The following is a 26,303-nucleotide window of genomic DNA, read 5'->3' as shown; positions in this document are numbered from 1 at the left end:
CACATAATGTTGCTCTTGGGGTTCCCAGAAATTTGGAGTTTGAAGTATTTAGTTGTCTTGGTTTGTGGGGGTTCATTTGCTTTTTATTTCTTCTTGGTTTACATAGTTTTAACTGTAAACTAACTCTATGCTCTCCTCATCTTATTTCTCTTTACCTTTTCAGTCTCTTTTGTAAATTATCTCTTCTCATGCACAACCCATGCAGAGCAGGCTAATGAATAACATCTTTATTATTTTGATATCTGCATATACCACTGTGGGATCAGGTAAAATTACAAACTATTCCATGGTTCAACATTTTTAAGAAGCTGAAAAAACAGGAATTGTGCAGCAGAGAGCTATTAAAAAAAATATTTCAAAGAGGAACAAGATGGCTTAAGGCTGAGTCTGTTCAGCTTACAATAAAGATCAAGAAGCAACCAGATTCTTTTACGGGGAGGAGATACTTTGTATTAACAAGTTTTTAAACTGAACAGAGAAAGATACAAATACTCATCCAATGGGTAGCAGTTGAAGCCACACTAACTCAAAAAAGTAAGCTGTGGATTTTTATTTGTAAAACTGGTTAATCCTAACCAAACCAGTGATATAATTGCCATCACCTTTATGCCCTTTTGATTTAACAAATCATGTCTGGAGAGAATACTTTGCTCAAACCATGTTGCTGGGTCCTGTGTAGGAGTTTTAGATGAAATTAGGAGCCTGACTCTAATATCAAGCATAGTAGTACAGCTCTTTGTGGATCTTAGAGAATACAGAAGGGAGGCAGTTTGGGTGCAGTGAGTAGATCCAAAACTTCTGTTAAGATTCTTGCTTCATCTTGCCACTCTTACTGCAGCTACTGCCAGACAGAGCTTGAGAGAGGGATGTCCAGGTACAACCTGTCCTGTACCAGCTGACCTCGTGCAGGAGGTCTTGCTCCAGTATTGTGAAGAACAGTGGGAATGTGCTTTGTGCTCCACACACAGGTAGGGTGATGTCTGGTATCTGTGAGTTGTCATCTGTGACCAGGCTCTGGGTGTCCTTGAGCTTATCCCCAGAGTCAGGGAAAGCCTGTGCTCTGCACTGGTCAATGCTGAAATGGCCACCACGCTCGGGAGAGGTGACACAGCCTCAGGGCTGTAGGCAGCGGATTTGTTACCTGTCGTTGGCTGCTCAGGGGCTACACCTACACATCACTGGCTTTGTGGCTGTACGTGGCATCTCTACCAGCTACTCACCATTTCCTTGGTCACCATACAGATTAAGTCCATGTTAAATTCAGATCAACTAACAAATCAAGAAACAACAATTATGTAACTCAAAACAGCAATGAAAATGCATTTTATTTACTTCCATTTCATGTTCTCAGCTGTCACTTTTGGTGTAGGGGTTTTTAAAGGCATAAGGAGCAGCTAACAAGCTTCCACTGGCCTTTAGTGCTTTTGAAAAACCCCTCTAATATCCCAAATTAAAGCTAAAAAATCTTCTGTGAAAGGTTGAAGGAAAATCTCTCATTGATGTCACCAGGAAGATCTGTAATTGTTCCCGTAATGTACAGTTGCTCTTCCCATCTCCCCCACCCATCTCCAAACTAAACGCAGTTCGCTATTCCAAACCATGCTGTGGGCTTCTACACTCAAACTCCTGCACATGTTGTGTTCATGGAACTTCTTTCAATATCAATGAGAGTTCAGTCCCAGAATGACTGCAGAAAGCACAAGAATCTGGAAGTGTCCACAAACAATCTACAATGCAGATAGAAAAGTCTTGTTTTACATACGCTGGCAAAAACTAAACAGCTTTCTATCTAGCTCCTACTTAAAGAAGTTTGATATCACTGAAGCTACAAGACAAGCTAACCTCCAAAGCTTATGAAATTATATTAAAATTTATATTTTCTCTGAGGAAATACCCCGAAGTCCTATTATCTTCAGGTAAACAAGTCAGTATTCCGTCTTCAACTTGTGGAATATCCAGTGCTTGTAGGCATCAACTGTGACCACTGCCAGGCCTGCAAAACATTGATACAGAATACCAGAATAGTGCTTTACCGCTCTGCAAGGCCACCGTCCCCCTCCCAGCACAGAGCCTCTGCTGCCACAGCACCCAAGACATTTGTTTGTAATGGAGGAAGGCCGGAATTACCACTCTAGCACAGAAGTGCAGCTGTATCCACACCCCCCAATGCTACAGCTCAGCTACCAAACCTTTTTGTGATCCTCTTTGAAAATTCCCAGGCAAAGGGCCTTGGTTCTGCATGTACAAAGATCATCTATGCACATTTAGCCAGTCAGGAATGTTCAGGACATTGGCCTCACTGCTCACATGCAGCAGCTTCTCTGCACTCCTGCTGCTGCCACTCCCACTCAGGAATGCTGGCATGTATGGATCCTGCTGCACACTGTTACCACTTTGCCTAGGAGGGACTAACCAGTAGTTCAAGGCCTGGGGGTGGTACATCCACTCTACCAACCCGCTGTTATCAAAGGAGCAGAGACCTGTGGAGAGCGGAGCTCCGGGGAGCAGAGCAGGGAATGGATCCCCCAGCAGGGCTGTCACTGGCACCTCAAGTCCTGCCTGGTCCTCAGCTGAGACTGGGGCATTTGGCCTTTAGATCCTGGACAGTGTACCTGGTTCTCTGCCCATGACACAGTTGGACCTAGATGATCTTTAAAGACTATTCCAAGCCCAGCCATTCTGTGATTATCAATCATATTATTCAGATCAACAGACTTTATTAGAGAAACTGTTGGGTTTTGTAATGATTACACGGAGTCTAAAGAGGAAATCTATTTAGACTTCTATGTGCCTAACACACAAACATATTTAGAAGAGTAGTTGTTAAATACAAAGCAGTCGTGATCTTACTGCAGTGAGTTAAAAATATGTGCTTTGCTCTGCAAATTCATGCCAGATGAATTGATTATTTTCTCCTTCCATATGAAAATGAACATATGAAATATGTTTACGTGGGTCTTTCTGAATACTTTGCGAATGGCTCACAAAGACAAATTTTACTTCTAGGTAGTACTGGCAAGTCTTGCTCAAAGCTCAGTCATGATCTCAGCCTTTCACAAAGCTTAGGGCATTTTTTTCCCCTGGAAATCTCTCTTCTTTTGTTTTCCCCTCTGGTTTCAAAGAATCTGAGACTGCTTTACAGCAATTCCAAAAAGCAGCTGAATGTTACCACTATATGTCAGCAGCAATGAAGATGATTGACAGAGAGGCTGCTAATGCTAATGAAATGTGGGTCAGTCTGTGACTCAGCCACTGATTTTTCTTGCTCACTATAATATTTGGTATAACTTCATGGATTCATCAACAGACATTCTGGGTAACACACTGAAGTTACTGATATTGAGGCAATCTGAAACTCAGACGAATATATTTTGTTTTTTAGTTGATGAAACCAAATTCCTCCCTCTAATTTAACTGCTGTGAAAGCACGGTGCTTTCTGTGTGGTTAAACCAACCATGCCTGCTGCTGCCCAGGAGCAGAGAACACACGGCTTTCTTTAAGGTTTGTTCCATTTCAAACTGTAGTTAACGACCATCTTTCCAGTCACCACCAACATCCTCTCTCTTAGCACACTGTAGCCCAATCAGTTTTGGAAGCAAGTTCCCAAACTGAGTCATAAGGGCACAAGAACTCACTTGATACCCCTAAAAGGTTTTGCAGCCACAAAGCTCTGCAGGAAGGGCTGCCTTGCCATGAGGCACAGCAAGTGCATTCCACGTCTGAGGCTGCAGCTGCTGCTGGCTGTGGTTGTGTCAGTGCTGGTGTCCCAAGAGTGGTGATGCTGCACCCAACTGTGACTATGGGGAGCACTCCCTAAAGCTTCTGGGGAGGGGATGGATTTAGGGAAGAAGGGAATAAGGCAAAAAAATCCCATGTGTGTAACTCCACAGCTTGACACCTTAAGAGGAACCTTGCCAAAGCATGAACCTGATAATCTGGGCTGTTGTGATGGGGACAAATGAGATCAAGAGTTTTGCAGCTCAGTCATGGCTTGGCCAGTGAGTTGAGGAATATTTCTTTGGCTTACAAAACAGGTGGCAGAGAAATCCTGATCTGATGCCAAACTGAAACTGTTCCCAAGTGTCAATTCATCAATGTTTTAGTTTAAAAACACCATAATCAAGATATTGCTAGATGCTTTGTTTTATTCCCATGGGGAGTTGCCTCTCCAGTATGCACTGTTTCTGACAGTTCCTGTATATATAATGATGATGAATTTATTTCTGTATGGATTTTTCTCCTGTGTATTTAAAAATGAGAATGTTTATTTTAATGCTAAGTGACTTTCTGATGTGTTTTCTTTCTAGGAAACCAATAGATAAAATATTTAGATGAGTTTTTGTCTTCTGTAATTTCATAAATTCAGCATTTCAAATCCTTAAGCAAACCAGCAAAACATGTGGGACGTTTCAGCAGTTTAAGACAACCCATGCAATGATGCAAAGTAGTTCATGGAAAATGACACCCGTGATTTTAAGATTGTTATAGTAACCACTACCCTGGGTAGTTTTGGTTTTGAACTCAGCCAAATATCGCAGGTCTTGGGCAAGAATTCACATGTAGTAATGCACATCTGATTAAAATAAATAAGAATCATTAATTAAACCATGAGGTTGCCAGAAACTTTCTAGCTTTATCATAATGGTAAATAACTCCCCTGGCCTGTCAATGGAATACGTGCGTTAGGTGTTCCCTGGTCAGTGAATGCTGATTCAATGCTGCCCTCTATAGGAGATTTTCTTTTTTTGTAAACAGAAGCAAATTTTATGCAAATTTTATGCTGTGACAGTGTCTCTTAATTCACAGCACAACCTAACTTTTGTGGAACTACTGTTCAAATTTGTAAAACCAGGAGTGCAAAAATAGAAACTTCAATATTTTTCCAAATCTGTTATTTCTTTCTTGGAAAATAGCATTGTACTCTCATGCTTTTTCAGTCCCACTGTTGCCCAGATAATTTACAGCATTATGCAAATAAAATCTTCCTATAGTAGGTGTCCTGACACATTTTTATTTTTAAAATTTTGAGCATAGAAGCTCTGGATTATTTCCTCTGTAGGCAACAGATTTCTCTCTAAGATATACAAAATATTAGCAGCTACAAATGATTAAGATATAAAAAGTTAAATGTCCCCAAACCACTCATCCTGGACAAATAGTGCAGATATGTGGCTGAATTCAGAGCAGTGAGTTTGGTTCCAATGTCTTCTAGCAGAGGAGTGCCCTCAGCAGTGTCCATGCATGGAAAGAACCTCAGTATTGTTTTGTTTAATTTAAAACTCCTGGATTTTACCTGTTCAGGACAGGCTGACATGCTGAGCAGCACAGCCAGCCTTGCAGAGGTTTAACCAGAAGATTTTCAAGTGAGAATTTAGATGTATGGATAATTTCAAAAGGCCTGTGACACTCTAACTTGCCAAGGCAATCACTGTGGCACACACTGAACCTGGCAGCTTTAAAGGACTGTTTATGCAAGTATATTTCTTTACTCTTTTGCAATAGTGTTTAATTTTATTTTTTTTTAACAAAAAGTAGGGGGCAGAGAGAAACATCTGGTCACTCTAGTTAGTCCAGTCCCAGTGTAATTTACTTGAGTCACCTGCCTTTTAACCATGTCCCTGGCACTGCACTGGACCTGGCCATAATTAGTTCAATTAGAAATACTCCAGAGCTCCACTTGAGGGAATCTAATGCAGACTGAAGCAAACCAGTGAGTAAAAAAATTCCATTTCCTAAACTTTATTTTCCCTGGTAATAATTTATATTTGTAAGCTAAAAATTACTTTTAATACTTTCACATCCCCAGGTGAACTACTACAACTTGGCCATGTGCTTTTGTCCCATTAGATGGCACAACACAAGGGATGTGTCACTGTTGTGTAACCTGCAGCTAAAGTAAATGCTGAAAATCTGTCACTTAGATATGAATGGAAGAAAGACTTAATAGATTGTATTCTTGTATACTACTATAGAGAGCCTGGGGGGAATCCACAGGAAGGCTGGAAAAAAAGGGTTTTTCATGCATAAGAAGTGGAATTATTGACAAGAGAGCTGAGTAAGAAATACATTAGTAACATTTGTGGTTTTCCTATGTCTTAAGACAAACAATTAATTCCTGTTTCATTAAGTTCTGCTAGAAGTTGCCTTAAGTGTGGTTTCATAGAACAGTCAGCTCACTTGTGTGTCAGCTCACTTGTGTGGCTTCTTACATAACTTAGGTGTTCATGAACAGAAACTTAAAATGGAGGTCACCCAAGTATCTGTTAAGGACACTGATCCCATCTGCTGCTTTTTATTATGTGGTTAAAAACTGTATTTGAAAAGTTCATTTTACAGGAATTTATCAAGAGTAGGTGAGTGCTCATCAAACTTTCATTCCTGCAATTACATTAAAAAATTAGAATCTGGTTTTGCAAAGCAAAGGCACCCATGATAGCCACTGAATTTGTGAGTTTAGCAGGACAAGCCATAAGCTGCCATCAGTGCAATGAGAGCTGGAGCCTGTTGTGTTTGCTGGTTTGTTTTGTAGAGTGCAGTTTCATAAACAATTTCATAACAGCTTTTTGTGTTTCAATTTGGGATTTTTTTCTGCTATCATCTTAAAAACAATCAAAAACACTGATTATGAAGGAAGTTCAGCACAAATACCACAGTCAAAACTCTGCTTTGTTGTATTACATGACTTTGGACATAGAAATTAACTGGTGTGTACATTAGCATTTGAGAAACTGTACCAGCTGGTACCTCAAATCTGTATACAGTTTAGAATAATGCATACATGTGCCTTATCTGTCTATATTTGTTTTGAAATTATGCCAATAGAGCTTAATACTCTATGACATTATGCAAGTGTCCCTTATTTATGAGCAGTTGCATCACTCCGGGGAGGCTGCTCAGAGGAGAAAGGGCTGATTGTGTGTTTGCAGCTTGCCAAAAATGAGGTTTGAATGTATTTACATGGTATTTTATACAAAGCTGGCTAAATCTCTGTCTATCACCTTTAAAAAGAAATATATAGATATTAAAATTACAGAAAATGTACTTAACATCTCCATTTGCAAACTTTTTGTGATTTTTGATCATGTACGTGCCACCAAAAGTATTCTATTTACTCTTCTTTGGGGTACAACTACTTCAAAAATGAAGGCACTAATAACAGTATTTCTTATCCATTGTTTTAACATGTTAAAATGGTATTAATTAGTACTGCATCATGTATTTCTAGTTTAAGTTGTAATGGACATTACCTTGAGACCTAAAAACCTTTTTTTTCTTGTGCTTTTTTTAATAAAAGCAAAAACTAGATTTAAAAAACGGTCTCTTTGTACAGATTACTTTTACAATTGTGTGAATATGTATAATGAACTCTGCATTTGTAACCAAGAGTAAACTTTCCAAATTGTAAATGTTCAGGTTGTTATTATAAATAGCTAGTAAATATCTTAACCAGACAAGAGTTCAAATAAAGATTAACAGCCATTAATTAACCGTTATTAACTTTTTCTCTACTGTCTTTTGTTGCTGACCTTTATGAAACAACAGACTAAGTTCAATCTAACTTTAAGTACATAGCAATTTGGTTTTGCATTCTCCATTTTAACACAAAATTTAAACTGCTCCTGTGTTTATCAAGTAACTGCAGCTAGAGATAATAACTGGTGGCTGTATCTAGTGAGTAAAGTCTGCAAAGTGTAGTTTTTAAATTAACTGTTCTGTTTTTCTATAGCTTTAAGAGCTGTTTGTCAGTTTAAACCAAAAGAATGTGGATGTGTATTTGGAAGCGGAAAAAAGTGTCCTTTTCTAGAATCAAGTTGGACAAGTTGATGAACTTGATTATGGAATACAATGCCTGCAAGTAGCAGAACTCCATTGCAGAACCTCCTTTCTGGTTATCTTCCTCTTTTTCTTTAGGCAATTCCACTCAAAACAGGAATGGAAGAAAGATCATTCTAATCTGATTGACAGCATTTCCTCTTTTAATCCTGACTACTACCTGCTTTAGGATTAGCTCTGAAGGAGTCAGTCAGGTGTCTGCCACCAACCAAACACAGGAGTAAAACATGTAAAAGGTTGGGTTTACTTCTGCTTAAACAGTCACGTACATGGAAAAATTATTTCAGTTCTATCACCTGGGCTACCCACTCAAATTATTTTCAACCGTAAAAGAAACTTCCTCAATGCGCATTTCAAACAAAGAGTGCTATAGCTGCACTAATGATCCTGAAGAGCCCGTTCCTTCCTCCGAGGAGAGCGGGGTGTAGGGCTGGATGCACCCGAGCAGTGCAAACCCCTGAGCTGTCTGGTTCAACGGGGAGCTGCCAGCAGCCCCGCAGAGCCCCAGGGGCCGCGGCCTGTCCCCATTTGTCCCCAGGGTGGCCCAAGAGGGAAGCGCCGCACCCGCCGGGTCCCTGGGCGAGTTCCGGCTCCGCTTCCCGCGCCGCGCTCCGGCGGCAGCCGGGACTGCTCCGGGCGCTCCGGACGGGCAGCGGCCGACTCCCCGCGCTGCCGCCCCTCCCCTCCGCTCCCCTCCCCTCCCATCGCGGCCCGGCCCCCGCGGGAGGAGGCCGCTCCTTCTCTGCCTCCCTCGCTCCCTCCTTCCTCGCTCCGCCGCCAGCCCTCTCGGGCCCCGCGGGCGGCTCCGCGGCCATGCGGGCGGCACAGCCGCGCTCCCGGCAGCAGACCCTGGCCCTGCGGCGGCAGCTCGTCGGGTGAGTGCTGCGGGCCCGGGCCCGGGCTCGGGGCGGGCGGGCACTGGCGCCTGACGTGGCCGGGAGCGGGGCCGAGCCCGCGGGCCCCGCCCGGCGGCAGCGCCATCGCGCCCGGGCTGAAACCAGCGCCGGAGCGCTGCTGTAATTAACAGCAATTAGCCTTTCTTAAGGAGCGGGATTACGAAACTGCGCTGTAAAACCCGAATGATACCGAGCGCGCCTGTTTATAGAGTCTGAACTGCTTAGAAAGTGTTTCCTGTGAGCCCGGTGGAAGCACGGCTGGGGCTGGAGGCCGTGCTGGGCCAGGCGAGATTCTGGCTCACCTATTATTATAGCTCATCTTTCAGTAAATTAATTATATCAAAACCGTGATGGAATTAACAAACGTCTGCTCCCTTTAACAGAATGAGGGACAAGACGAAGTTCTAGATTTCCCATTACTGGTGGTGTTTCAATCAACCTAAAAAGGTCTTAATTCTGTAAATCATCATCATGAATGGCTTATATGTGTTGTATAAATACAAAACCTGGGCTGAAAGTAAATGCTGAAATTAGAATTATGCCAGTTACACACACCTGAAAAATCTACACTGGGTATTAAATCTTTTTCTAATTGATTTGCCCTGCCACTGGCAATGAAGACCCAGCCTCTGCAAGCACTTTCATAGCATCTTTTGAACAGTTAGGAGAAGCTTACAAAAAGCCCCCGTTTTGCAAGCTCACACAGAAAGCATCAAGATTCCTGTTGGGGAGGGACAACGGAAGCTTTCTTACTTCACCATTCTCCTTTGTCATCCATTTGACAATGGCTTTGTATTTCTCATCAAATTACTTATGCATAAGACATCTTTTACTAAATTTAGTATGGAAATTTGGCATTGCCGTTCAGAGTCAGATCTCTGCAACTCCTGCTTAGGCAGATGTGTTTCCATTTTACTGGTTTGGCAATTCATTTAAAAAGTAAAACAAAACAAGTGCACTTAAGTAAACTCAGCCTTATAAAATCACTAGGTGTTCTAGCTATGGTTAGTGAAGTTGTAGTAAACTTTGCCTGCAGCAAACTATCTGGAAAATCAGGACATTGGCAGGAATAGCAAGAACATTAATAAGAATAATAAAAAGAACACAGCACAAGGTGAGAGACACAAAAGAACAAAAAGGGCAGACAGCACAGACAGTAAAGAATTGCAGTTAAGTCAGGATGAAACTACAGAGGCAAGTCCTATTGCTGTGGCTAGATCCTAGAGTAGGATTTTCATGTTTGGAGTGTTGTTTTTTTCCTGTAAATCTAAGAAAATCTGAGTGCAGTGCCTTTGGTTTAGGGGCCAAAAGCAGGATGACTATGCCAGCAAACAGGAGAAATGCCTTTTAACCAGCAGAATAAGCTAAACTCACAAAGAACCATTTTCCTTTCTGATGCTTGTCATAGCCCTTCTTGCAAGCTGTTTTTTTCTGACGATCCAGTGAAGATTGTGAAGGCAAAGGGCCAGTATATGTATGATGAGAATGGGAGACAGTACCTTGACTGCATAAACAATGTTGCTCACGGTAAGCTGAAGTCATGGTATTGGGATGTTATTTGATGCTGTCTTTTTTTAAGCTGAGCAAATGACAATCAGTACTTTTATTAGGGTTGCACTGTGCTGGGGGAGGGAGTGTTTAATTGGAAAAGTGGAAAGAAACTTTCTTGAGCGTGTAGTTTGGGGAATTACAGATTTTTGAATTTGTGTGTATGAATGTGCTTTCCAGGTTTGCTTCCTGTCCTGTCCTCCTAGAAATGCGTCTAAAACCTACAGATTTTTTTCCATGGAAACTCAAGTAAAGCACCCGACTGTAAAACTAACAAATGACATTTTGTTGTTTTTGCAGAAGTTACTGTTTAAGTGTATAATCACAGAACCACTGCTAAGTGTGGTGCTTTAATTGTGCATGTAATTAAGTGACTGCTGCTTTCTTACAGGATTTGAAATCTCTCTAACCTAACCCCTATCAGGACTAGTAATTCTTTGATAGCTTACCTGCACCTTCCTAAACTTCTGAAATACAATGCCTAAATCCAGGCATCAAATAAGACACTATTTGTTTTAGCATATCGATTTCCAGTATTAACTACAAACCCTAAATAGAGTAGGAGGCAACTTCAAACTTTCTGAGGAGCACAAAAATGTTTTTACAAGTTGTACCATTATAAGACCATACTGGTATCTCTGTACAATTAGAGAAATGTGTTAAGATGGCCTGTGAATGAACACCATAGGTAATATGAAGAACTCTCAAATAACTCTCTACGTTCAAAAATGTTTTTACAAGTTGTACCATTATAAGACCATACTGGTATCTCTGTACAATTAGAGAAATGTATTAAGATGGTCTGTGAATGAACACCATAGGTAATATGAAGAACTCTCAAATAACTCTCTACGTTCTTTTGCAGTTGGGCACTGTCACCCTGATATAGTAAAGGCAGCCCATGAACAGAATCAGTTGTTAAATACAAACTCTCGTTACCTTCATGACAACTTGGTTGATTATGCAGAGAGACTTTCAAAAACACTACCTGAGAAATTATGCATCTTCTATTTTTTGAATTCTGGGTAAGTTGGGTACATTAGAATTGATACTGGGGCTTTACTAGGTACATACGGACAAGTAAACACTTTCTTATCAACAACCATTTTCAGTATGGTGTGGATGACTAGATAATGACAAAACTATGGGTTTGGTTCTGTGAGCTTTCTACCTGAGAACTGAACTTTATTTAAGTGCTTTATTTAAGAAGGGTTTTATTCTATTTGTAAGACCTTGGGCCACAAAACAGTAATGTAAATATTCTCTGTATTGCTTCTTGTCTGATTTGTCTTCTGACTTAGCAGTTATTCTCAAAATTAAATGTACCAATGCGTTGCTTCTGCTGGCGCAGGGGGCATATTCCTATGCAAGCTTCTTCTGGAAGAAAAAGAAAAGCCAAATTGTTTCTGAAGTAGTTCCTGTACTCTGGCTTTTTAAGACGAATTCTGTTCTGGTTAACAGCCCTACCTAGTGAGTACTGATTACTAAGGAATTAGTGCATAACATGCATCGAGTTCTGTCTGTTCTCTGTAGACACAAAGAGCAGTGCAAGGGAAGATAATTTCAAATGTCAAGACATCCACAGTGAAACAATTACTGATTTTTTCCATTGTAGATCTGAAGCCAACGACCTTGCCCTGAGATTGGCACGGCAGTACACAAAACATGAGGATGTTATCGTTTTAGACCAGTGAGTAAATTGGCAGTTTGGAGGTACAAGGCTCAGTTTTGGCCCATGGTCAGAGCATTTCTGAAATCCTCCTGTAGTAGAAAGATTAACCAGGAAGCTGAGGGAAGCAGTTTTTCCCCTCTGTTCAGTATTTACCAGCCCAGCCCCAAGAGTTGTGGTTGGGCTCTCCAGTACTTGACAGCTGTTGACAGACTAGGAGGCCAGTAGTGGCCTGCCATGATGGGAAGGGAGCCACAGCAGTGAGAGGTACTGGGTTTGTTCAGCTGCAAGAGACAACCAGATAGATCTTACTTTAACTACAGTTGTCTCATGGGAAGGAGTAAAAAAGATGGGAACCGGGTGAAGATGTATGATGACAGGAGAAAATACATCAGATATAAGTTCAAACCTGAGAATTTTGATGAGACACAGAAAAACAAGTATTTTGCCACGAAAGGAGTAAAGTATTAGAACAGGATGCCTACAGTCACTGGAAACTGTTGTTGGAAGATATTCAGAAATGGGCCCTTCCTGTTCTGCAGTCTTGTGATACGTGCTGTGATTCCAGTCACTGGTACGGGCAAACCAATGTTAAGTCCTGTCCCTCTGCATCCCTTATATATATGTGTATATATATATATATATATATATATATATATATATATATATATATATCCAAATAGTACAAAGCTTATTGATAGAAAAGAAACTGCAGAGGTGTTAGCAGCTTAAGTTACTGAATTTCCTACCAGGTGATAGCAGCTGGCTACTCTTTACTATTTGGAATGCTAATGGCTAAAGAACTCTTGATACTGAGAAAATTATTGTTTAGTTCTGCCAATTGTTTTTAAGTGCTTACCATGGACATCTGACATCTTTGATTGACATAAGCCCGTATAAATTCAGAAATCTAGAAGGACAAAAGGAATGGGTCCACGTGGTATGTACTTCAGCCTATACCTGTCTGTTACTTGGCAATTGAGTGAAGTTGTTTTTATGATATGTTGAATATGGGATACTGTTCCTTTGCATAGGCTCCTGTTCCAGACACATACAGAGGAATTTATAGAGAAGACCATGAAGATGCAATAACAGCCTATGCTGATGAAGTAAAAGATACTATTGAGCATGCACATAAGAGAGGTAGAAAGGTAAAACATCATTTCCTTAACTGTCTTGTCTTAGAAATGAATGTGCCTGTCAGTGCAATTCAGTTACTGAAGTTCAGCTAAGTGGTATGGACTCGTCAAAAAGAAAGTATCACATTAATAGTCAAAAACCATCTAAGGACAAAGAGCTTGCTCCACAACTTTCTGCACTGCGTTCAAATATCATATGCTGTGTTTCAGATTGCTGCATTTTTTGTTGAATCTCTACCAAGTGTGGGTGGTCAAATCATTCCCCCAGCAGGTTATTTTCAGAAGGTTGCAGAGTAAGTGGTCATTCATTATCTTCTAAACTTATCTGGTAAATAGGTAATTTCTCTGCCTACTGTAGCATAGAGTTTGATAAGTAGGAAATTACCCAAGCCTTCATGTTAGAATGTGAACTTTGTATATGGCAAAGACCTGCTTATAAACACACAATGTACAATATAGGCTTGTACACATTTGTTTCTTTAAAGTTTGCAAAGTAACACTTCAATAACACTTTCTGCATGTTCCTAAACAGTAAATGCTATGTTCTCTTTCCTTTTAAGAGACAATCAAATCTGTTATGTTGCAGGCATGTGCACAAGGCAGGAGGTGTATTTATTGCTGATGAAATTCAAGTTGGCTTTGGCAGGGTTGGCAAGCACTTTTGGGCATTCCAGCTTCAGGGAGAAGATTTTATACCTGATATTGTCACTATGGGGAAACCAATAGGAAATGGGCACCCACTTGCTTGTGTAGCAACAACAGAAGAAATTGCAGAAGCATTTGCGGCCACAGGAGTAGAGTACTTTAATACAGTAAGTAAACAGTTACCCACTTCTGTAAAGGAGGCTAAGTATTAAAATTAGATAATCATGCTGTCTTTATTAGTGTTTACCACACAGTAACTAAAGAGAAACTGTGTCACTGTACTATTTCTGTGTTTCTAGTCTGTGATTCTATGTATTGGCTCCATCTGATAAAAGTGATAGCATGATCCCTGTATCACTGAAGCTACACTTCCAGTGCCATCTTTCTTCCCTTTCCATGGTTCTGTGTTCCTCTCCTGGGCTCAGTTTGGTGGGAACCCTGTTTCATGTGCCATTGGATTGGCGGTGTTAGATGTGATTGAGAAGGAACACCTTCAGGCTCATGCCACAGAGGTAGGCAACTTCTTGATGAAGATACTCAAGGAGCAGCAAGTCAAGCATCCCATCATTGGTGACGTCAGGTATCTGTGCTTTATGTTTTTAGCTGCTTTTGCTTTGGTTCAGTCAACCCAACAACTCAATCCAACAGATGTTTTGAGAAATTAATTAAATTTTGTGTTTTCAGCAAAAATAAAGACACTCCTGTATAAGTAAGTAAAACAAAGTTGAGCTTATCAGATGTTTCACGTACTTTGCCACTCTGGGCCAGAACTGTTTCATCAATTTATTAGCTGCTAAAGGACTTCACTTTCCCATTGGAACTCAAAGTTCAAGTGCATAGGGTACAGCAGTTACGAGCTAGATGGAAAACATGCTTGACATCCTGTACTGCACTGCCAGTGTGAGCAGACAGAAGTCTGTATTACTGCATTTCTTCAGAACAGCAAAACCTTTTGTAGGAGTAGCCAAACATCAGGTAATTCTCATTAGTAATGAGTAAAAAAATCCTCAGCTGTTAAAAAATCCTCAGATTTTTAGTTCACTTTTAGTTCCTTCCTCTGACACAGACCGATTGTTTTTATTTCTTTTACAGAGGTTGTGGCTTATTCATTGGTGTGGACTTAATCAAGGACCAAGCAGATAGGACTCCAGCCACAGCAGAAGCAGAGGATTTAATAACAAGGTACCTGGGACAATCATGGAGTTCCTCAATGTGGGAGGCAAGCACACAATTACAGACTACCCTTGCCACTCGGGAGTTGCTAAAATACAACCAACTGGCCAAAACTGAAAACCAGTCAGTGTAGAAATACACTGTGTGACAGCCTGCAGGCTGCTGGTTGCAGGTTTTTCTCAACTACGTGCAAAGGCTAACATAATTCTTTGTTACTGCTCTTTCCAGACTTAAGGAAAGATATATTCTACTGAGTACAGATGGGCCAGGAAGAAATGTGCTGAAATTCAAGCCCCCAATGTGCTTTAATATGGAGGATGCAAAATTTGTTGTGGAGACAATTGACAAAATACTAACAGGTAAATAATGATTGAAACCCTGAAAAATAGGGGGTGGCTTCTGAGCTTTCTTGAAGGCAATGCTGAGATACTGAGCCTGATTTTCAGAAGTGCTAAAATGGAGCTAAGATGGTAAATGCTGAGCATGTAGCCTTCCCTTCTCAATTATTATGTGCTCAAGTTCTCTAACAAAAGTACTTCCTGTACAGATGTATGTGCCTTTTAAAATAGTTTTGCTGTGGCTGAGGTTTGAGAGTTTAGCTTATCTGAACAAGCACAACTTGTAAAATATGTCTACATTTTCCTGAAAGCCATAATGTTGTATAAAAAGCTAAATGGAAAAAGTACATACTTCTACACATTTAGCATTAAGAAAGCTAGTGTAAAAAAATGTCACAAAGTCATGACTTTAAGTTTTTGCTTATTCTCTTTCCAGATATGGAAAAAGAATGTCTGAACCAATAGAAAAACCTATTTGTTCTACCTGAGCAGGTATTTATCTAGTCACACAGTACTATTTAAACAGAAAGGCTCCAAACATAACTTCACAAGCACTGTCAGAATAAAGCTTCCTCAGAGATGCTTTTACTCAAGGTTTGCAAGAATTTCTGGCAGTCTCCAAGCATGGACACTTGTGTACATCCAGCAATCATAACTACCTTCCATCAGCCTGACACTCCCAGCAACACTTGTGTTATCACTTGTTTGTAAGCAAGGACCAACATGTCCCAGACATGGCTATCTCTAGAGCATGCAAATGACTGCACATCCACACAAACAGAGCTCTTCTGCTTGCTGCTCAGTGCCCTCAGGCTCCAGCCAGAAGCCAGTCCAGCTGCATAACTTCTCAGAAGATCTCCCCTTAAGTGTAATTTCAGGTTCACAGCTGGTATCTCATCCTTCAGGATCCATTCACCCCTAGATTCAAGTTTGTGGATATCAGAGTAATGTTGGTCCTGTTAAGTCTGCAAAGTCTTGTTATGTCTTCATCTGTTGAGGTCCCTCAATAGACTGCCAAGAAAACATCTAGCTGTAACTCAGTTTGCTACATACTCCCAAGCACAGTGTACACTTACAGTTAACACCTTGGTAACAACACCCTTTGGTACACTAAGTACTTCTTCAAACTAAAAGACAACCACGCTTAGTACAACTCTGGATAGCTGGGCAGGAATGCACCTAATGTGATCACTGTGAGCAGTGTAATCATTAGTGGCCTCAACCACCGTGAGATTCACAGTGCTAAGGCCCTGAGCTAAGGAGAAATATATTTTTAGTTCAGTGTAATATTAGTATAGCAGGCACAAGAAAAATGTGTTAATATTTTATTTAGCAAGTTAATGGAAAGACATACAACTGTTTATACTACTTATTCTTAGGAACAGAAAGATTACTTAACAGTGCCAGTGCAAATTAGAGGCCTAATGACTTAATGTGCTTGTCTGTAATCTAAATTAAGCAAGAAAAATGCCTTTATTTTCTACAGGAAACCAAGAATGCAAAAAGCCTCTTACTAAGTACAGTACTAGTAAGACACTTACATATAATGTAAGCGAAAATGAGGCAATGCAGTAATTTCTTTTAATGATACTTTTACAAAAAAAAAAAAAAAAAACATTACATTATTTTCTTTCCATAGGTTTCAAACAATGTTCAAGATCTACTACTAAGAAACATTATTCTACTATAATAATGCACATTTAATCTTCATCCTAGCATGTCTTAGACCAGATAAGTCACCTTTGATTTTTCTGTTTTCATTTATCTTGTTTTTAGTAAAAGCTCTAGGACAAATAAATTTTACAAGAACTTGTCTCAACTCTGGCAGTGTGGAATTGGCTTTTATTTTAAACAACATCTCTAAAACTTATTATAAAGGAGGATCTTTCTAGTGGCCACTACAAAATACATTTTCTAAATTTATGCACTTTCAGGTTATGACTTTTTCATAGGTGTTCTGATATTTTTAGGTCTTCAGCTACCTATGCACACACCATTCCAGGTGCCAGTACACCCAGTCCTTCCCAGGCTCCTCTACCAGTTTCAGCAGCCAGTGTCAGAACAAGGTCCCTAAGTAGCACAATATTCAACAAACACACTCAGCCACCAGGTTAAGTCAAAAACTTCAGTTCCAAATTCCTAACATCAAATGCATGAGGGACAGACAAGCTGAGGGCTACGTCTCCCAAACCACTTCTTACAGTCTGTCCTCAAAAAATATCCAAGTAGGATTAGTAAATTAAGAGTAGATTACAGCCATAAGCAACAACCTTGTGTACAAGCCTTTACTTTTACCAGGCAGTTCTTTGTATCACAAACTTTTCATGCAAAGAAGAAAGGGAAAAGCCAGCTCTGCATTTAAGTACCAGTATCCTCAGTTTCTGCCTAAGGCCACATCACCTGTTAAAGCATTACCTGAGCACCTACTTACAAAAATCACCACAATAACATCAACTGACAAACTCTTGCTAGGACACTACTAGCCAGAAGGACTGCAGCGAAATGGTCCTGGTACCATGCAATTTTCCCACTGGAGGGCCAAGGTTTTGCTAGAAAAATATTCTGCTACCCTTTATTTCACAGAAAAAAAATATTTTAAGTATGTAATAAAGTATTTAAATCTTGAGACAGTAATACTCATGAATACTGTACTCATTTGTTTCAGTGATCTGTTTTTTTCATTTGCAGGTAAGTTGGGCTGGAGGTTACATGGTTCAGCTGTAAAGTTGTCAACTCTAAGACTAAAAATCTGATTTAATACTCAAGACTTCCACTTAACACCAGAAGAGTCTTACAGACATCTAAATTCACAAGCAAATTTTTCTTTTCAAGGACAGCCAGCAGGGAGCAGCAGATTATAGTCCATGCAGAAATAACTGCATCCCTTATTAAAAGAACTGGAAAGGTCACTAGTAACATGTGTTTGTTTCTTGTCTTGGTTGCTTGGTTTGATTCTGCTTCTGGGTCTTACTTGTTCAAAGAATTTGTTACAAGAAAAAAGACTGCCATATTTTAGCTTCAAAAGGAGATTAAAAATTGAATTGATCACTGCAACAAAGATTAGAAGTTTACTTTGTGCAGTAGAGCTCGCTACTTATATTCTGTCACAAGGCAGGCAAATCACATGACAGTTACTGCCTTAAAATAGCAGTAAATCAACAGTCAAGTCAGAAAAGGAGAGTGTTTCTAGTTGGTCACTCATCTCTAGAGAAAGATACTGGTTTTTCCACCCACAACTGCAGTGGAAGTTTTCAGCTTTTTCTGTTACATGAAAAGGCTGCAAAAATTCAGACTTTGCATCGGTAATTTAATGTCTGTCCAACCTGCCTTTCATGGAAGGTATATACATCCTATTAACCTGCGGACATGTCTCCGACTCAAGACAGAAACATAAAGGAAGTGCAGCCAGCTTCTTGCACACCTCTTGGCTCCCTCCTGCAGTTACTGTCCAGACTCCCAAACACTACCCAAAACCTACAGCTCTGGCTCCTCCTAGCAGAGCATAAAGCAGACACCACTACAGTTACTCTGAGCCTCTGTGCTTGCCTAGAGCATGAGCCACCATCTCACCAGCACAGCCCCACCACAGCTGGGGCTTCTCACCTGAGCTCTCCTTCACAACCTCCAGGCGAAAGTGGCAGCAGGTTTTAGCTGCCACTTAACTGCAAGTGAGCACAACTACCAACACAGCCTTCTAGTTTTAAGATTAAAAACAATTAAGCACAACTCTTAAATCTATCAAGGTACTGCCATGAACTAAGTTCTGGGAACAGGATACTGGTGTTTTACTAACACATGAGCTGAAGAATGGCACAAGACACTAGATTACGCCTTTTTTATTTCAAAAGCTAGGATAGCGTCAATATCCATGTCATGGTGAATCAGAACACATGTAAAATACCTTACAATACATTAGATTCCAAAAAGGTACCAAAAAGTACAGTAAAATTAACACTTCCATTACAGGAAATGTATGACACAAAAACAATACAAAATAAAAAGGTGGAAAGTGACACTGGTTCCCTAAGATGCATCTCATTCTGTACAACTGGAGTAATGCAGAGTCCATAGTTAACTCCAAGAGGCAGTCCCTAGATGCAGAGCTGCAGCTTTAAGCAGACCCTCAAAATCAGTTTCAGTTTAACCTATTAATAAAATCATTAATTAATATCTTCAGCAATGCTGAAATTTATACACCACACTGTCTAGACAACTAGTTATTGGTAAGTATTAAACATGTAAAACATTTCCAGGGAACTCTTCCAAGTAAGATGCACATTTAACAGGCCATAGAAATTTATTGTAAAGTTAAATTTGGTACAGAACTGAAGTATCCATCTACAGCATTGTATACAAAACCTATGCAGTCATTTTCCAAAAGAGACCATGCCACTGCATACCTGAATAAGTTTGATCAATATGGCTTGTAGTTATTCTGATGACCACCACGTCTTGGTGTCTTCCCATAATTTGCACTGCCTTGACCTATGAACAAGAGGACAAATGCATTAAACTGCTAATTAGTTATGCTTGCTTATACCCAATACAGTTCTCTTTACTTACTGTAATCATAGCCTGGTCCATATCCATAATACCCATATCCTGAATAATCATAGCCTCCATAGCCACCATAACCTTGCTGATAGCCGTATCCTTGATTCCCATAACCCTGGTTCCAGTAATTGCCATAACCTTGATTCCAATTTTGACTTTGAGCTATAGAAGGGAAAACCATCCACAAAATCCCATTTTAGTACACACAACTTATTTAGAATGTGTCCATACTTAAGTAGTGTGTGTGGTACTTACCACCGCCTCTTCCACCTCTGCCTCTTCCTCCATAGCTACCTCTTCCTCCACCACTACTGAACTGTTGCTGCTGGTACACTTCTTTTGGCTGTGCTACTTTAATCTCACACTGCAAATAAAAAAACAAGGAAGAGTAAAGTGTCTGAGAGTGGCATTGTCCAACCTGAGCACCTGGAGAAGCCAGAGATTCCTCTGGAGGCAAAAGAGGTGTACATGCTGTGCTCCTAATCAGGTGAGCAGCACTAATGCATATCCAGAGCATCTGATTTATTGTGCCACCTGGGCAAAGGTAAGTCACTATGAGCCTTTCCAAGAGGCCACTGCTTTCAAAGCATTTTATCCTGCCTTTTCCCTACCATCGATTTCACACCTTGGCAGAGGTGCTGAGGCCACCTCTCTTGTAGGAGCCACAAAGCTGCCTTCCCACCTGGCACAACCTCCAGGACAAGGCTGTTGCTATCAGACTGCTTCACCTGACATGCACTGAATGAACAAGGTTCTGAGAAATGCACCAGAATGAGTTTTCCTGGCAGCCACTGTACACCCTACACAACGTGTATGTGCATAGACTGTACAAAACCCCTACCAGTGCCTGAAATCACCATTTATCAAATACTAACAGGTAAAACCAACCAGAACTGACATTTCCAAGACAGATTCCCAGGCTGCAGTTCAAACTGTCAGCCAGCTGCCAGGTTCCTGGATCTGTGCAGTCCAAGATTAGAGCTACTGCAAAAGGAACAAGAGCACCTGAGCAAGTCTGGCTTTGAGTTCTTCACCATAGGACCTTTAAGGTAATCTGCTTTTTATTATCTATGCTTTTATTATCTATGGCTGTAACAAGGCAAAAACAAGTCACAGGTATGATACAGTAATTTCTCAGCTCTCTTTGCATTTAGGCGTTCATCTCTCCTGAAAACCAACTTCACAGCTAACCAGTGACTTTCCCACTGCATTAAGTTTGTCAAAATTAGTTCTGTATTGTGTCAAGACCAGTTGTAAATCAAATGCAATCCAAGTCAGTGTCAGACAGTATGACCCTGTGTAATAGGGCTCTGAAGTTATGTGGTCAGCACTGGCCTCAGAGCAAGGGAACAGGGACATTTTGAGCCAGTACACATCATTTGCCTCCAGTCTCTCTTCACTTGTTGACCCATGAGTCTCTCTACATTAGCTATTCTCTCAGATGAGCATTCAGCTGGTCAGAGCATCTCACACCACCTTTACTGTAGTACAGCTGACCAGGCACAAGCTTCCCTAAGTGTACATTCACTCCCCACATCCTTGTGGTGCGATTACATGACAAGACTTTTGGGGGGGAAGGAGCTTCAGAAAGAAAGCAGAAGCTGGCCCCCAGAAGACAGAGCCAGTTTCAGCAAGATGCTTGCAAAGTTAAGAATCTGCAAGGCTTTCATTTATGCAAGTGCTCTATGCTGAAAATAGGCATCTACCTGTTGAAATGGCTTCCACTGCTACACAAGCCAAATTCTCCATATATATTTAATGCATGCAATTAGACACTTCACATACAAAAGGTCCTAAAATACAGTAATGAAAGTCACAAGTATTGTCAAACAGCCCTGGTAGCCTCTGTGACAAAACCTACAGCAAAACACCATTATGGTAAACTTCATGCTGTCCTTATTGTAAATTTGGTACTTTGACACAAGAGGTCCACAAAACCCTTTTCAAGTTATAGATGTAGTAGTATTATCCTTGGAAAAGAAGTCAGAGTTTCTACCTTGCTTCCACTGACATTATGGAATTTCTTCTCCAAAACTTTCTTCACTGGATCCTCTTCCTTGAAAGTGATGAACACAAACCCCCTCCTTTTGTTGGTCTTTGGATCCATTGGCAGTTCAATTGCTTCAATCTGAAGACATGAAATACTTTTTCAGACTCATTTTAGATGAGCAGTTACATGCACAGAAATTGGGACAGCAAAACTGTAAATTTCCTCTCTATGCATATTATGCAACACCAAAGTTGAATGCTTTTCTATGCTAACACTGGCTTTCAGATAGTTCCATTTTACAACTCTTCAAACTCATTTTAAATGATGTTAAAATGCTTTGAGTTAAAGACAAGGGTATCTATCTAAGCAATGGAAGCACCTAGTACAGCAAGTGCCACCTCTGCTCTCAAGTTAGGAAATTTCTGGATGTTACACAAGGCTTGATGCATCTGAAGTTAAATTACTTTGAAACTTGAAAATTATTAATAAGCTAAACAGCAACTGGAGACTAAGCTTCCAGAGTTTAACAAGATACCATTACACACCTCTCCAAACTCTCCAAAGTATTCCCTGATTTTCTCTTCTGTGGCTTCTGGGTTTAGTCCACCAACAAATATTTTCTTCACTGGATCCTTTTTCATTGCCATGGCCTTCTTGGGATCAATTAGTCGTCCGTCTAGTCTGTGTTCTTTCTGTTCCAGAACCTAAAAGACAGTTTAGTATGATTAACTTGAGCTGAAAAGTTTTCCCTAATAGTTAAAGATCTAAAATACGAAGCTTAAATTCACCTTTTCAACACTCCCTGGTTCTTTGAAGAGAATAAATCCAAAACCTCTGGATCTTCCTGTGTTAGGGTCCATCTTTATCGTACAGTCGGTTACCTCACCAAATTTGGTGAAGTAATCTTTCAAGTCTTTTTTGCTTGTATCCCAACTGAGGCCACCAACAAACATCTTCCTAAAATTTCAAGGAAAGAAGAGCTATTCAGATTCAGGAAGCACTACATAAAAGCACATGCAGTAAGATGCTCAGTGGTACACACCTCAGCAACATTGTCAGAACAGGACCAACTGTTCCAAGTGGCAACACCCGCATCTTGGCAAAGGCTGCTAATATTACAGGAGCACACAAGGAAGGCTCTCCCCTCTCTTTTTGAGAGAATAACACAATGCACCCTGACATTTATTAGCAGATATAATAGTAAGAATAGCCTGAAATATTCCTTGCTGGTAATTTATGTTCTTAGCAAAAGTATTCTATAAGTTGCAGGAAAGCAGTTTTGATCATCAAGTACTGCCAACTCAGTTTTTGCAAAGAACATAGGATCATTCCTACTGCTCTGAAAGCATTCAGCAAAGAGTAAGGTATCAAAAGCAAAGTATTTGAGCTCTCTGAGGTTTTAGTTAAACAGCTGTAAAAATTTTAGTACAGGTATCTGTGACCTCGAGTAAGTCACATACAACAGATGGGACTTTGAACCTGCCTTAACTACCATGTTGTGCACTTCTTCCTGCTTAGTTACTGACTCTAGTTCTGTCTTCATCAGTACTACAGGAGTCTCTCCAGTCTAGTCTTTAATTCCAAGTAGGCAGGTACAGTTCTTCCCTGCCTATTTTCCCATACAAAATACCCTCTGAAGGAGAGTATCTAGCTCAAAAGAACTAAATTCGAAGTACAATTACAGAAGTGAAGCTAACAAACAAAACAGTGATAGCAAGCAGTAAGGCATTTTCCAAATTCTTCACTTCAAATGAAAACATTAATAACATGGCTACATTTTCTATTTTCATCGTTTCCAAGGTAACAAACTAAGCTTTTGAAAGCATTCAAGCCTTTTTATCTAACTATAGACTAAAGCAGTTTAAGTTGTCATTACTCTTGTTTGGAGGCAACCTAGATTAGCACTACAAGGTAACAGCACTTCAGAAATTAAACTATGCTTAAATGAGATTGGCTTTTTGTGTTTATGCCTAACTTTGCAATAATCAGCATCTATTTATTTATGTACAAGAGGCAATGGGGGTGGAACCTTATGGGGGTTTTGCCCTTTTTTCTTAAACTGGGTAAAACCATAGCCTTTATTGGCTGAAGTCAAGGTTTCCCAGCAGAGCAAGCTGTGCGCTCTTGATGAGTGCAGCAGGAAGCATCGGGCCCAAGGGCCCAAGTAAAGCATGTGCTTCCTGCAGCCATTACAGCACAGCCTTGCAGAACAGCCCTACAAAGTTTATTATAAAAGCCTTTGAATACCAGGTCAAAGAAAGGGGCTTGGGGGATTCCTTCCCATCCCAACAGCTGAACATGGCTGCTCTAACCCATATAGGCAGACAGGAGCTTTTCACAGCCCACCCTGCGATCACTGACCACACTTACAGAACACCAAGAGATTACGGGATGACAGGAATTTGTCTGGAGGCAGCTCTGGCTGCTTTAATGGCATTGGGTTGGAGCTGCGGCATTGCCACATACTAAACTCACCTCTAACCACAACAGTATGAGTTACAGTTTGCAATTTGCAGTGCCTTGTTTCATAATTGGAAAAACTGATACCTAAATTCGGTAACACAATATTTAAAGCTATTGAACCTTTGCAACTAAGACAAAAATCCTGGTATTTTGCTTTGCCTTCAGATACCACAAACTGGACAGCTACACCCTTAACACAGTCATTTTTCCCTCCTGAGTGTATTAGTGCAAATAAATTGAAGCTTATTTTAGCTCTTAACAAAACATTGTAAAATCAGTGCTTTGGACAACACTACATTTTTCACATAGGCCAATCCCTCTGAATAACTGCTTTTCTAAGAATCTTCATTTCACACCGATTGGGGCTGCAGCTTGTCACCTCCTGCTCATGAAAGGAAAAGGCTATCACCCTTTTTTCAGCACATAATACTAGAAAGAGTAAAGAAAAATTCCTACATAGCTAAAAGGCTGGGTTCTCAATCCTTCTAGTGTCTGCAAACAGTACACACGGCCCCAGCTTGTGGGAAGCTTGCTCAAATGTTACTCGTTTCTTTACAGCCAGAAATCTGGCTTCAACTCTGTTTAACCTGAGGGATCCGATCCTCTGGTTCAGAGCTCAGCGGTAACAAAGGGAGTGCCAATTAAATACACGGGGTAGCCTGAATAACAAAGACCTGCTTGAGAAATAGCCAGATAACGTTCATGTCAAATACGTATACTTATGAGCAGAGCAACTACGACAGAAATCCCTCTTGTAAGCACAAGGGTTCCACTACCAAAGCACAGCGAAACTACACCGACTCCTCCTCCTTGCAAGACTTGAGGCATTTTCTGACAATGCTGCAAAGTAGCACACCAAAATCGCTCTTACCAATTTAAACACACCGCGCACCGTCTCAGTCCTGATCTTCCCTTAAAAAATACTTAGCTTACCACCGCGCTGCCTTCCAAGGCCAGGATTATTTTTATGTGCTTTACGCAAAACACAATCACATTTACATCGACGCCGGTGGCGATGGGCCATGCGATCCCCACAAAGTTTCAACCAGCCTCCCTCCCCCAACAGAAAACAACTCTTTCCATCCGCTCCTTTTGCTAAAGAGGAAAAGGATGAAGAAAACGTGGGAGAGGCAAATCCCCTTCCATTTTACAGCGTGAGACTGCAACAGCCCCGCTCGGCGCCCCTCCCCCAGCCGCCACATGGCGCCAACAAAAGGCAGCGCCAGAACAAAGGAAGCGCTGGTGCTGCAGGGCCCCGGCTCGGCGGGGCCGCTCCCGCCGCCCTCCCCGCCGGGCCGAGTGAGGCCGGGGGCGCTGCTGCCGCAGGGCCGCGCCGGGCCCGGCGCTCCGCACATGCGGCCCGGGCTTACCCCGCATCCTCCTCGTTCTTGCTGGCGTTGATTTGGTCGCCCTCGGCCCCATTCTGGCTGGCGGCCGTGCCCGCTGTTCCCGCCGCGGAGCCGGCCCCCGCCGCCGCAGCCGCTCCCGCTGCTCCTGCCGCTCCCCCCGCCGCCGCCGCCGCCGGAGCCCCACCGGTCTCGGCCTGCTGCTCCCCGGCGCTCTCGGCCGCTTCGTGCCCGTTCTGGGTAGCGCCGGCCGCCAGCTGCTGCTCCGCTTCCGACATGGTGCCCCGTCCGCAGAGGGAGAGGGACGACAGAGGCCTGCGAGAGACCAGCGCGGGTCAGCGCGGCGGCTCCTCCCCGGCCGGGCCGGTCTGATCCGGTCCGCTCACACCCCTCCCCCTTTCCGCCGCCGCCATCCCACTCGTACTCACTTTTAAAATCCGCTCCCGATAAAACCCGGGCCGACCGAAGTCTAACTAAAATCGCCCCGGCGCTGGTGCTGGAGGCGATCCCGCTCCCCGCGGCTGCTCCGCACCGGCCCCGCCGCCACCGCCGCCTCCCTCTCAGACACGTACTCGGGCCCGCGCCCGCGACGCGTGGCCGGCTTTATACTGCCGGAGCCTGCTCCACACCGCAACAAGGCGCGTTCTGGTTGGGCGCCGCCGCCTGTCACTCAGGAGGTTCCGCTCTCGCTGCTGGCTGCCCTGCCGG

The 26,303-nt window shown here is 41.7% G+C and overlaps 2 protein-coding genes across 16 annotated transcripts; one reads left to right on the top strand and one right to left on the bottom strand.

Annotated features, from left to right (window-relative positions):
• Window positions 1-1,307: 1,307 nt before the first annotated feature.
• HNRNPAB (heterogeneous nuclear ribonucleoprotein A/B) lies at window positions 1,308-26,166 on the bottom strand. Of its 10 annotated transcripts, none has more exons than XM_062502378.1 (9): window positions 26,024-26,166; window positions 25,620-25,910; window positions 22,575-22,743; window positions 22,332-22,490; window positions 21,793-21,924; window positions 20,052-20,160; window positions 19,806-19,958; window positions 19,643-19,727; window positions 1,308-1,993 (listed from the first exon to the last, which is right to left on the bottom strand). In XM_062502378.1, exons 2-8 carry the CDS (start codon window positions 25,871-25,873, stop codon window positions 19,657-19,659), a joined length of 1,047 nt encoding a protein of 348 aa, XP_062358362.1. In that variant the 5' UTR covers window positions 25,874-25,910; window positions 26,024-26,166; the 3' UTR covers window positions 1,308-1,993; window positions 19,643-19,656. The 10 variants fall into 10 exon arrangements, with proteins under 10 accessions (XP_062358362.1, XP_062358368.1, XP_062358364.1 ...); XM_062502380.1 differs by lacking the exon at window positions 1,308-1,993 and adding an exon at window positions 11,473-11,655; XM_062502381.1 differs by lacking the exon at window positions 1,308-1,993 and adding an exon at window positions 15,741-16,253.
• Window positions 8,576-18,151, top strand: PHYKPL (5-phosphohydroxy-L-lysine phospho-lyase). 6 transcript variants are annotated; one of them, XM_062502376.1, is made up of 13 exons: window positions 8,576-8,709; window positions 10,139-10,257; window positions 11,144-11,303; window positions 11,894-11,968; window positions 12,800-12,887; window positions 12,982-13,098; window positions 13,297-13,379; window positions 13,673-13,898; window positions 14,157-14,311; window positions 14,824-14,913; window positions 15,133-15,263; window positions 15,679-15,734; window positions 17,931-18,151. In XM_062502376.1, the coding sequence occupies exons 1-12, from the start codon at window positions 8,648-8,650 to the stop codon at window positions 15,705-15,707; spliced, it is 1,335 nt and encodes a 444-aa protein (XP_062358360.1). In that variant the 5' UTR covers window positions 8,576-8,647; the 3' UTR covers window positions 15,708-15,734; window positions 17,931-18,151. The 6 variants fall into 6 exon arrangements, 5 of the variants coding, with proteins under 5 accessions (XP_062358360.1, XP_062358359.1, XP_062358356.1 ...); XM_062502375.1 differs by lacking the exon at window positions 8,576-8,709 and having other exon boundaries at window positions 10,119-10,257; window positions 18,080-18,151; XM_062502372.1 differs by lacking the exon at window positions 8,576-8,709 and having other exon boundaries at window positions 10,119-10,257; window positions 18,075-18,151.
• Window positions 26,167-26,303: the final 137 nt, after the last annotated feature.

The sequence above is a fragment of the Cinclus cinclus genome, chromosome 14 (genome assembly GCF_963662255.1).
Source record: "Cinclus cinclus chromosome 14, bCinCin1.1, whole genome shotgun sequence".
NCBI classification, from domain to species: Eukaryota; Metazoa; Chordata; class Aves; order Passeriformes; family Cinclidae; genus Cinclus; species Cinclus cinclus.
Note: the sequence above shows the minus strand (reverse complement) of the source record. Positions and strands in the feature narration are given on the sequence as shown.